Genomic DNA, 11,490 nt, shown 5'->3' with positions numbered 1-11,490 from the left:
AGACTTGAGAACTTCTTGGAGAAGTGTTCTCGCTACCAAATATAAACTGTATGAACCCGTCGTGAAAAAGGGGAAGCAGAATTCTTCCCTCGATGAGATACATGTGCGTCCACGAGTTACAGCCAAAACAAGGATTGGCGACCTATCGTTTTGCACTTTTGTTGGTTCCGTTAATCACCAACTTAAAGTGACTAAGATGGGGTCTATAATTGGCCAAAAAATAGACTATAAATGGGTAGGGATTCTAGAGGGCCAGCAGCACATACTCAGCGGAAATTTACTCAAGTTATTCTGAAACACGAATGATGTCGAAGGTCGGGAAAAAAGGAAGTTAGAGGGCACTTTGTGACGCTTATTGAAATCCACCTGCATCTAATTACTTGCATTTCTCGACATATCTGAAGCTTCCACCTTTTTTTTTTCATCCGCCTTTTTTATGTATTTTTTGTCTTTTTCTTTTTCTAATTCCTAATCCAAATGATGCTGCATTGGCACCTCATCTGTTTGCCCTTTTGGTTTTTTATATATTTCCAATATTACTAGTCTCCTTATTATGTTTTAAATCTTTATCCAACGCACTTTGAAATCATGTATATTTATGACCGCTTGAGGTAAAACCTCTTTTAGGTTTAGGCAACTGGCCACCTGCTTTGTGTAAGTCGATCCTCTCATCTTTATCACATAAATTCCCAATTCTACAATTGTTTCCTGTTTCCATTTGGTAATTTTGGTCAACGAACACTTCTTTATCTGCACCACTAAATGCAGATTTTGCAATGTTCTCACTCAGTCTGGTATCTTTAATTAAGAAACTTGTCCAGTCAAAGGAATTCTTATTTCTGATTATTTCATCATCCCCAATTTACGGGGGCTATTTCAGTTTCCCTGCTCCTCAACAAATCTAGATTTATGAGATTTTCCACATTCTACACCAGAAATATTATGTAATTTATTGACTGAGTTAGGTCGGGCCGGACGGGAAAATATTTGGCTCTCGGTCATGGCGTACGGACCAAGCGCAACGCATATGACCGCCAAGCTTTCCCTTTCATTTTTTCCTTTCTTCCTTCTTTCTTGCTTTCGGCCAGCATTTGTTTTGTTTGGCGCGCATTTTGAAAGGGCCAAAAACATCACACCATTCATTTTCCATTCGTAGCTGTTTTTCTACAACAGCAGTAATTCAATATCCCCAATTTACAGGGGCTATTTTAATTTCCCTGCTCCTCAACAAATCTAGATTTATGAGATTTTCCACATTCTGCACAAGAACGATAAAATATTAACATTCTTTGTTTTTTGTTTTTTCTTTTGCCACTCCATACATATTTACAAAGCCCACCTAACAGAATTTTCTTTGTAACCTTTATAACTGTATTACTGAAACATTTTCAATATGTACAATTGGCTTTGCTTCTTTCACTTAATTAACAATGCAGCCGTGTCTAACAGTGTTTTTAAATGCTTAAAACCGTTTTTTTCCAATACCGTGGAAGTAAGCCACTACCACCGAAGCACTTATGAATTGTAAATTATTGTTATAACACGTAACAAGGAACTCGTGAAGGGGGCCTTCTATCCCCCATACTTGGCTTTGTCAACCCATTCCCGAGTAGATTTGTTTATTTAACACCTCCCTGGGGAGATTCAGCGAGTCCTCTTTCGTAAAAGCCAATCGAAACAGGGAAATGGTTTACTCGAGGAATTAGTGAAGATATAGAGTCTCCCTTTGATAAGCTCCTGAAGCAATGCAATGAGTACAACCCACCAATTTTGTCAACAATTTTAATTATACAAGGTGAATAAATTTATATCATTTTTTCACACCGATCTATTAAGTCGCATTTTCCTAACGGTTTATCAGGAATCGTTATTGTCATCACCATTATCATTTTCATTAGCATTAGCATTCGCTTTCTCATTTTCATTGTCGTCGTTATCGCTACCATGTCTACTTTGGAAATACTCCATTTTAAAACAGCCTCAAGCTTCAAGTGGTTTCTTGTTTATTTGCCACAGAATTCTATCAGTACCGAGAAGTGCAGCCTCCGCTAAAAGCACAATGTTCACTGTCAGTCCAATTTATTTTCCAAACTGTTTGCCAAGTTATTAATCACCATTCTCAGAGCACCATCAAAAACTGGCTGGTATCACAGGCACTCTAGTATTCCATAACATGCCAATCTACGGCCCCAGATAATAATACTTCACAATCTTTTTTATTCTCCTTGCCGTTGATAAAGGAATCTGAATCCGGCAATATCATTAATGAGGCACTTTTATCACTCCACATTCATCCATTCATCAGTAATCAAGAAAGAGAAATAAATACACGGCTTGTATACAAACAAATACTAAAACTAGGAACAGGAGAAAAGGAGGCGGCTCTGGTTTCAAAGGAATAGATAAAGCGGCCATAAACGGAGCGAACTGAAGCCTGGCACTGTCATATATACGAAGACAGAAAGATGGTGAGTTGGTTAAACCTAAATAATAACGACATAGTGAAAGCGACGAAGTAAGTAAAATAAATATGCTTACCTTGACGGCTGAACTAAACCTACAGACTAAAGAATCGAATAGCAACAGAAATTGAATGAGCTAAGAGAAATGATTGATAAGAGCGAGACGAAATGATACGAAAATTAAGGGAAACCGCTCGATTGGTGAAAAGAATAAGATTTTGATAACGCGAAAATAAAGCCACGACCATCTGAACTTGGCCTTAGGATGACGTTTGCAGCAAAAAGAATGAAGCTTTTAGCATTATGAATAGATGGAGGATAAAGGATAGACTAATGATCAACGATGATAAAACTGGATTTTTGTTAACAGGAAATAGCAGCTACAATTGTAGCTAAAATTGGCACTTAATGTTCTAACAAGTGATAGAAAAACACTCTTATCTCATTCACTCACTCTTTGATAATAGGCGCGGATAAAATACGCGCAAGGAGCAAAATGTCCTCGCGTATTATATGTTAAACCTTTTACTAAGGGATTTATTATTCCTCAAGTTCACCATTTTCTAGTATTTTGGCTTCTTCCTGCATTGACTAAGAAATGTATCCTTGCATAATAAGGCGCGTGCAAATGACGAAATCATTCCAATGTCGTTTATTTGGCTGGACGCATGAATAGATGAGTCACAAGCGATGACAAGCTAAGTCAGTTATCGAGCTTTACATCACGTTGTAAACAATTTCTTTTATTGAAAACCTCCCGTTCTTTCCGTATTTGCTTTCATATTTTGTGTGTTCTCTTAACCAAGTAGTGAATGTCGTAATAGTACGGATTAGTAGTATGGCTAATTTCATAATATTGATTGCAAATTTGACGTAAGTTATGGTATTCCCGCCTATCATTGATTGCAAATTCCTTATCATGACAAATTAAAAGTTCCTTGCAAGAATGATTACATTATACTTCCATTTCATAAAGACGAAAATTGCGATTTGCGACCTTAAAGTAGTCGTGTGAAAATCAATTCTTCTTCTTCTTCTTCTTCTTCTTCTTCTTCTTCTTCCTCTTCCTCTTCTTTTTCTTCTTCTTCTACTTCTTCTTCTTCTTCTTCTTCTTCTTCTTCTTCTTCTTCTTCTTCTTCTTCTTCTTCTTCTTCTTCTTCCTGTTCTTCTTCTTCTTCTTCTTCTTCTTCTTCTTCTTCTTCTTCTTCCTCTTCTTCTTCTTCTTCTTCTTCTTCTTCTTCTTCTTTAATTTTTCATTTTTTTTTTTCTGTAGAAATTCAGAATAAAGATCATCTTTTAATTAAGGTGGGTATATAAACTTAATCTCCTTAAAATGGATTCCACATGCAATTAAAACAGCAGGGACAAAGCAAAAACGGCCAGAGTGACGTGAACCTGTAAAACAAGACAATTAACTTTAAAGATGTGGCTACGTGGCAAAGTGCTAAAAACACCAAATGCATGACCGGCAGTCAGAACTGTTTTAATTAATGTGTTTTACATTGCTTTACATAACATAAACGTCGCTGTTAGTCAGAATTCTTGAACGAATTGGCAAGCGATTTACTTCATTGAAAAAAAATCACAAAAAACAACACAAACCAAAATTTAAAAGAAAAGAAAAAAAGAAAGGAAAGGCAGACCAGCCCTTTTTTTTTTTTTTTTTTTGAAAAGGCTTTTCATTTTATTGACATTTCCTTTGGTAAACATATAACGTTATCAGTTATAGCAGTCTGAGCCCGCGAAATGCAAAGTAACTCAATATTTATATCGAATGCATTAGTTGTCTCTTTAAACGAGATTGACTACAAGGGTCAAGTTTATTTTGCTCATATAGGTGTGCAGTTAGTTTAAGACAAAACCAGTCTGTAATTAAAAGTCATCAAAAGGGATGAACAAAACAACCAATACTTCGACCTGTTCCCACCCAATGACGTCTGCAACGGCAAGAATTGCAGTTCTCTCGGCTTACGCTCTTTTCTTCCTTGTTTCAGTGGCTGGAAATGGCAGTATTGGGTTAATAGTATACAAGATAAAGACCATGAGGAAGCCCATCAACTTTTTCATTGTCAACATGGCCATGTCAGACCTTCTCTTTATGATATCCGTGGGCATTGAAATAGTGCTCGCGTTCAAGCCCAACTTATGGATCTTTCTCGGCCGCTCGGGTGATACAGTGTGCAAAATAAAGGACCTATTACCAAGCGTCTCTGTCGCTGTGTCTATTCAGAGCCTAGTTCTAATCTCACTCGAGCGATTTGAAGCTGTTGTTTTCCCCTTGCGTTCACCAATCATCAATTTACGTCGATGCCTGATCTTTATTATTGCAACATGGATCGTCGCTTTAGCGAAAACTCTGCCCAAATGTCTTGCCTTGACACTCAGTGAGTATCCTGGAAAATTTACGTGTGAGCTGCATTGGCACCAGGTGTTTGGAGAATCGTCTTCACATGCGAATTACCTGTTGGCAACATGTGTTTTGTTATTTTACTTCCCAGTTGTCTTGATAAGCGTTCTCTATTCCATCATTCTTCGTAAGCTCCAGTCACAGAATACACCAGGGGAGAATTCTCTCCAGGCTCAGAAGGAGCGAATTAAAAGAAACAAGAACGTACTGGAGATGTCAATTGCTATCGTAGTTGCCTTTGTTCTGTGTTGGGTTCCCTGGAGCATCTGCGCCATATTAGTAGAATTTGATTTTAGTCTGCCGTGTGGCTTTTTCATGTTCTGGGCTGTAGACAACATCATTCTGGTGTCAAACAGTGCGATCAATCCGTGTATATGTTTCACATTTAGCAGAAATTATCGGATGAGCCTCAAAAAGATGTTGAAGTGTTTTCACACAGCATCGGTGAAGCAACAAAAAGAACTGAACAGATCGTAGTGCCGATCGACGTTGGTTTCTCGGGGCGCTTCATGAGAGCAAAACACTGATTACGTAACCGTTCTAGGGCAATTAGAGACTCGATGGGAATGGTTCGTTCGGGAGATCTGGATTTCAGTTGATCTCAAAGCTTAGATATTTGGGTCAAAACCCGAAAACAAGGTATCCGAGGATATTATATTTGTAATTGTAATGTTCCAACAGCTTCCGAAACACTAGAAAAGTCCGTTTCAAGTCTTGTTCTACAATAGATTTCCTCAGAAAGGAAACCATATTAATCATTTATTTAATATTTAACTGTGTCCAACTAATAGCTTTTTCCAAGTACATGGCTGTAAATGCTACGAAAGTTGGATTTTAGAAGCATGACGAGAATACGTCAGTAAACTTTTTTCCAACCGTGCTAAGACTGCCCTTTATTTACACAGTGGTCGACGGAAAATGTATTAATCTTTGTTTCGCTTCTTTCTTTCTTTTTTTTTCTTTAATTTGTTTAAAGAAATAACAATTTCGGCAAATTTTGCAAAGACGGTTTTATTTCTAAACAAAACTTACAATTTCCAAATTGGGAGAAGTAAAGTCGCATTAAGTTGACAATTTTCACCAACAAAGATAGTGCCATGGTGACACTTACGTGAGTTTAAGTTTTACTCAAAGGAATAGATAAAGCTATAAAGGGAGGGAACTGAAGCCTGGCACTGTCATATATACGAAGACAGAAAGATGGTGAGTTGGTTAAACCTAAATAATAACGACATAGTGAAAGCGACCAAGTAAGTAGAATAAATATGCTTACCTTGACGGCTGAACTAAACCTACAAACTAAAGAATCGAATAGCAACAGAAATTGAATGAGCTAAGAGAAATGATTGATAAGAGCGAGACGAAATGATACGAAAATTAAGGGAAACCACTCGATCGGTGAAAAGAATAAGATTTTGATAACGCGAAAATAAAGCCACGACCATCTGAACTTGGCCTTAGGATGACGTTTGCAGCAAAATGAATGAAGCTATTAGCACTATGAACAGATGGAGGATAAAGGATAGACTAATGATTAACGATGATAAAACTGAATTTTTGTTGATGGGAAATAGCAGCTACAATTGTAGCTAAAATTGACACTTAATGTTGTAATAAGTGATAGAAAAACACTGTTATCTCATTCACTCACTCGTTGATAATACGGGCGGTAAAATACGACCAAAGAGCAAAATTTCCTCGCGTATTATATGTTAAGGCTTTTACTAAAGGATTTATTATTCCTCAATTTCGCCATTTTCTAGTATTTTGGCTTCTTCCTGCATTGACTAAGAAATGTATCCTCGCTTAATAAGGCACGCGCAAATGACGAAATCATTCAAATGTCCTTTATTTGAATGGATACATGAATAGATGAGTGACAAGCGATGACAAGCTAAATCAGTCGTTACATCACTTTGTGAACCATTTCTTTTATTGAAAACCTCCCGTTCTTTCCGTATTTCCTTTCATATTTTGTGTGTTCTCTTAACCAAGTATTGAATGACGTAATAGTAGTATGGCTAATTTCATAATATTGATTGCAAATTTGACATAATTTATGGTATTCCCGCCAATCATTGATTGCAAATTCCGTATCATGACAAATTAAAGATCCTTGCAAGAATGATTACATTATACTTCCATTTCATAAAGACGAAAATTGCGATTTGCGACCTTAAAGTAGTCGTGTGAAAATCAATTCTTCTTCTTCTTTAATTTTTCAAAATTTTTTTTCCGTAGAAATTCAAAATAAAGATCATCTTTTAATTAAGGTGGCGTTAGTATGTAAACCTAATCTCCTTAAAATGGATTCCACATGCAGTTCAAACAGCAGGAACAAACCAAAAACGGCCAGAGTGACGTGAACCTGTAAAACAAGACAGTTAACTTTAAAGATGTGGCTACATGGCAAGGTGTTAAAAACACCAAATGACCGGCAGCCAGAACTTTTTTTAAATTAATATTTTTTACATTGCTTTACATAACAGAAACGTTTTTACATAAACGTCGCTGTTAGTAAGAATTCTTGAACGAATTGGCGAACGATTTACTTCATTGAAAAAAAAATCACAAAAGTAACCACAAACCAAAATTCAAAAAGAAAAGAAAAAAAGAAAGGAAAGGCAGAGCAGCCCCTTTTTTTTTGAAAAGGCCTTTAATTGTATTGACATTTCCTTTGGTAAACATATAACATTATTAACATTATCAATTATAGCAGTCTGAGCCCGCGAAATGCAAAGTAACTCAATGTTTATATCGAATGCATTAGTTGTCTCTTTAAACGAAATTGACTAAGGGTCAAGTTTATTCTGCTCACATAGGTGTGCAGTTAGTGTTAAGACAAAGCCAGTCTGTAATTAAAAGTCATCAAAAGGGATGAACAAAACAACCAATACTTCGACCTGTTCCGACCCAATGACCTCTGCAACGACAAGAATTGCAGTGATCTCGGCTTACGCTCTTTTCTTCCTTGTTTCAGTGGCTGGAAATGGCAGTATTGGGTTAATAGTATACAAGATAAAGACCATGAGGAAGCCCATCAATTATTTCATTGTCAACATGGCCATGTCAGACCTTCTCTTTATGATATCCGTAGGCATTGAAATAGTGCTCGCGTTCAAGCCCAACTCATGGATCTTTCTCGGCCGCTCGGGTGTTACAATGTGCAAAATAAAGAACCTATTACCAAGCGTCTCTGCCGCTGTGTCTATTCAGAGCCTAGTTCTAATCTCACTCGAGCGATTTGAAGCTGTTGTTTACCCCTTGCGTTCACCAATCATCAATTTACGTCGATGCCTGATCTTTATTATTGCAACATGGATCGTCGCTTTAGGGATAACTCTGCCGAAATGTCTTGCCTTGACACTCAGTGAGTATCCTGGAAAATTTACGTGTGAGCTGCATTGGCACCAGGTGTTTGGAGAATCGTCTTCACATGCGAATTACCTGTTGGCAACATGTGTTTTGTTATTTTACTTCCCAGTTGTCTTGATAAGCGTTCTCTATTCCATCATTCTTCGTAAGCTCCAGTCACAGAATACACCAGGGGAGAATTCTCTCCAGGCTCAGAAGGAGCGAATTAAAAGAAACAAGAACGTACTGGAGATGTCAATCGCTATCGTAGTTGCCTTTGTTCTGTGTTGGGTTCCCTGGAGCATCTGCGCCATATTAGTAGAATTTGATTTTAGTCTGCCGTGTGGCTTTTTCATGTTCTGGGCTGTAGACAACATCATTCTGGTGTCAAACAGTGCGATCAATCCGTGTATATGTTTCACATTTAGCAGAAATTATCGGATGAGCCTCAAAAAGATGTTGAAGTGTTTTCACACAGCATCGGTGAAGCAACAAAAAGAACTGAACAGATCGTAGTGCCGATCGACGTTGGTTTCTCGGGGCGCTCCATGAGAGCAAAACACTGATTACGTAACCGTTCTAGGGCAATTAGAGACTCGATGGGAATGGTTCGTTCGGGAGATCTGGATTTCAGTTGATCTCAAAGCTTAGATATTTGGGTCAAAACCCGAAAACAAGGTATCCGCGGATATTATATTTGTAATTGTAATGTTCCAACAGCTTCCGAAACATTAGAAAAGTCCGTTTCAAGTCTTGTTCTACAATAGATTTCCTCAGAAAGGAAACCATATTAATCATTTATTTAATATTTAACTATGTCCAACTAATAGCTTTTTCCAAGTACATGGCTGTAAATGCTACGAAAGTTGGATTTTAGAAGCATGACGAGAATACGTCAGTAAACTTTTTTCCAACCGTGCTAAGACTGCCCTTTATTTACACAGTGGTCGACGGAAAATGTATTAATCTTTGTTTCGCTTCTTTCTTTCTTTTTTTTCTTTAATTTGTTTAAAGAAATAACAATTTCGGCAAATTTTGAAAAGACGGTTTTATTTCTAAACAAAACTTACAATTTCCAAATTGGGAGAAGTAAAGTCGCATTAAGTTGACAATTTTCACCAACAAAGATAGTGCCATGGTGACACTTACGTGAGTTTGAGTTTTACTCAATACATTAATTTTGTACACGTATTCTTGTCAAACTTTGCACGCACTTAAATTTGAGTTTTTCATATATATTTATCACCCCTTTTGTGCTGTCTCAACATAAACCGATGAAATCTTGATCCAAAGGAGAGCAATAACTAAAAAATACGAAAAACTGGACCTTTACGTGACATTACCGCACCATCTATTACCGCAGGATAATAACCCTTATTGCAGTTTCCGGATTGTACAATTTAAGTAAATATGATTAAATTGAAAAAACAAAAACTACTGTTTAATGCCCATTTTCTCAGTTTTCATGTCACAATAATATTTTGTAGAAATTAAAGCCAAAAATGCCTTTGAATTAGTAGGCACCGTCCTTAAAGCGAAAAATAGAATATTCTCAATATTCTCAATCCAACGTATTGGAGCTAAAAAAGTAGAATTTATTGCATTGCTCAAGTGGATAAGCATCGGACTACCGTGAGGGTGATGGCGAACTTTAGAGTCTTACTCAAATTAAAATTCTAAAATCAAAATCGCAATGTCTTCTGAGTGTTTATGTAAAGGAGGTTCAGGATGACTTAGAAAAAAACCTTTTTTCCAAGTTTCCAGTTCCGTGGCGTCTTTCGTTTTGAAAATATTGCAATTGTCACCTTGCGTGACACCATGATACCAAGTTATTACTGGGTTGCCGTATGGCAATCCCAGTCTAAAAATGGATGGCATTTGTTCGGTGTTATTTTTTTTTTCTTCCGTGTCGGTAAAAGTCTTGCCTGTCACTCCCCTGGTAAGTGGTATCTTTGTGCATAGAGCCTTCTGCGCGAATTTTCTTAGGATCGAGAGGGTAGTGGAACTGCGTAGATTTCTCTGGTGGACACAGTAGAATCATTAACTTAGCCTGCAATGGTGTCGAAAGTCATGTAACGCGAATGGCGTTTAACTGGAGGATACCTAAACTTCGAGCCAGGATTCGAGCTAGGATCCGAGCCAGGATTCCAGCCAGGATTCGAGCTAAGATGAGCTTTCTCCGCTATTTATTCTCGAATCTCTCGGTTAGGTTAGGTCTCGAATCGGTTAGGTTAGGTCTATTTAGGTTGGTTCTAGTCTAGTTAGGTCTAGTTAGGGTTAGGGTAGGTCTCGGTTAGGTTAGGTTAGGTCTCGGTTAGGTCTCGGTTAGGTCGCGAATCCTGGCTCGGATCCTAGCTCGGATCCTGGCTCGAAACCTGGCTCTGATCCTGGCTCGGATCCTGGCTCGGATCCTAGCTCGGATCCTGGCTCGGATCTTGGCTCGAATCCTGGCTCGAATCCTGGCTCGAATCCTGGCTTTATTCTTAGTTTATCTCGTTTAACTGGATCCTTAAACAAAATATACCCTTATGGAGCTCAATAATGGAAAGTCAGTTGGATAAACTAGGCAGACGGTGAAAAACCAACACCTGGAGTCTCAAAAGCTACGAGTAATGGACTTCGACAACAATCTATCGCCCGTCGAGCAGAAATCAAAGTGAGCTGCATTTCTAAAATAATATTTACCAAGTGTGCTGTTATGTAGAACACTGAAACCAAATGGAAAATTCTCTGGTAGCTTATGGGTTCAACAAAGACAGAGAACGAATTGAACACCTTAAGTGGATCTGTGATCAACTCTGCAGTCTTCAGGTAAAAAAAATTGGAAATGTGACAGCCAAGAATTATTTGAAAGAAAGCTTGTAGTCTATTTTGTGCTTCATTATTCAAGGAAAAGGTTCTTCATGGAAACGGTTTGATCCTGAAATTTTAGTTTGTTGTAATATTGCGCATATTTGACACGATTAAGTTTTTTCCCTTCACGCACGCAATAATAGCAAATAAGTTGTTTGTTTCAAAAAATTGTTCGCTGGAGAAGGTGGCCTTTATGAATTCATCATGTTTTATGATATGTGTACTGGATAGTTTTTATGGCAATAGTAAAGCTCTTTCTTGTTATTCAAGGAAAATGTTCTTCAGGAAAGGGTTTGAACCTGAAGTACATGGTAATTTGACACGATTGAGTTTCTTGTCTTACCGCACGCAACGAAATAGGAAGAGGTTTTCGCCTCTATGAGCAAATATGTTGTTTGTTTCAAAAAATTGTTC

At 37.6% G+C, this 11,490-nt stretch overlaps 2 protein-coding genes across 2 annotated transcripts; both read left to right on the top strand.

Moving 5' to 3' along the window:
- Positions 1 to 4,287: 4,287 nt before the first annotated feature.
- On the top strand, positions 4,288 to 7,982 carry LOC138050331 (substance-K receptor-like). Its single transcript, XM_068896687.1, has 2 exons — positions 4,288 to 5,508; positions 7,850 to 7,982. The coding sequence occupies exon 1, from the start codon at positions 4,354 to 4,356 to the stop codon at positions 5,344 to 5,346; it is 993 nt and encodes a 330-aa protein (XP_068752788.1). The 5' UTR covers positions 4,288 to 4,353; the 3' UTR covers positions 5,347 to 5,508; positions 7,850 to 7,982.
- LOC138050330 (substance-K receptor-like) lies at positions 6,208 to 10,172 on the top strand. Its single transcript, XM_068896686.1, has one exon. It carries the CDS (start codon positions 7,747 to 7,749, stop codon positions 8,737 to 8,739), a length of 993 nt encoding a protein of 330 aa, XP_068752787.1. The 5' UTR covers positions 6,208 to 7,746; the 3' UTR covers positions 8,740 to 10,172.
- The last annotated feature ends 1,318 nt before the right edge of the window (positions 10,173 to 11,490 follow it).

This window comes from Montipora capricornis, chromosome 6 (assembly GCF_036669925.1).
Source record: "Montipora capricornis isolate CH-2021 chromosome 6, ASM3666992v2, whole genome shotgun sequence".
Classification (NCBI taxonomy): Eukaryota; Metazoa; Cnidaria; class Anthozoa; order Scleractinia; family Acroporidae; genus Montipora; species Montipora capricornis.
Note: the sequence above shows the minus strand (reverse complement) of the source record. Positions and strands in the feature narration are given on the sequence as shown.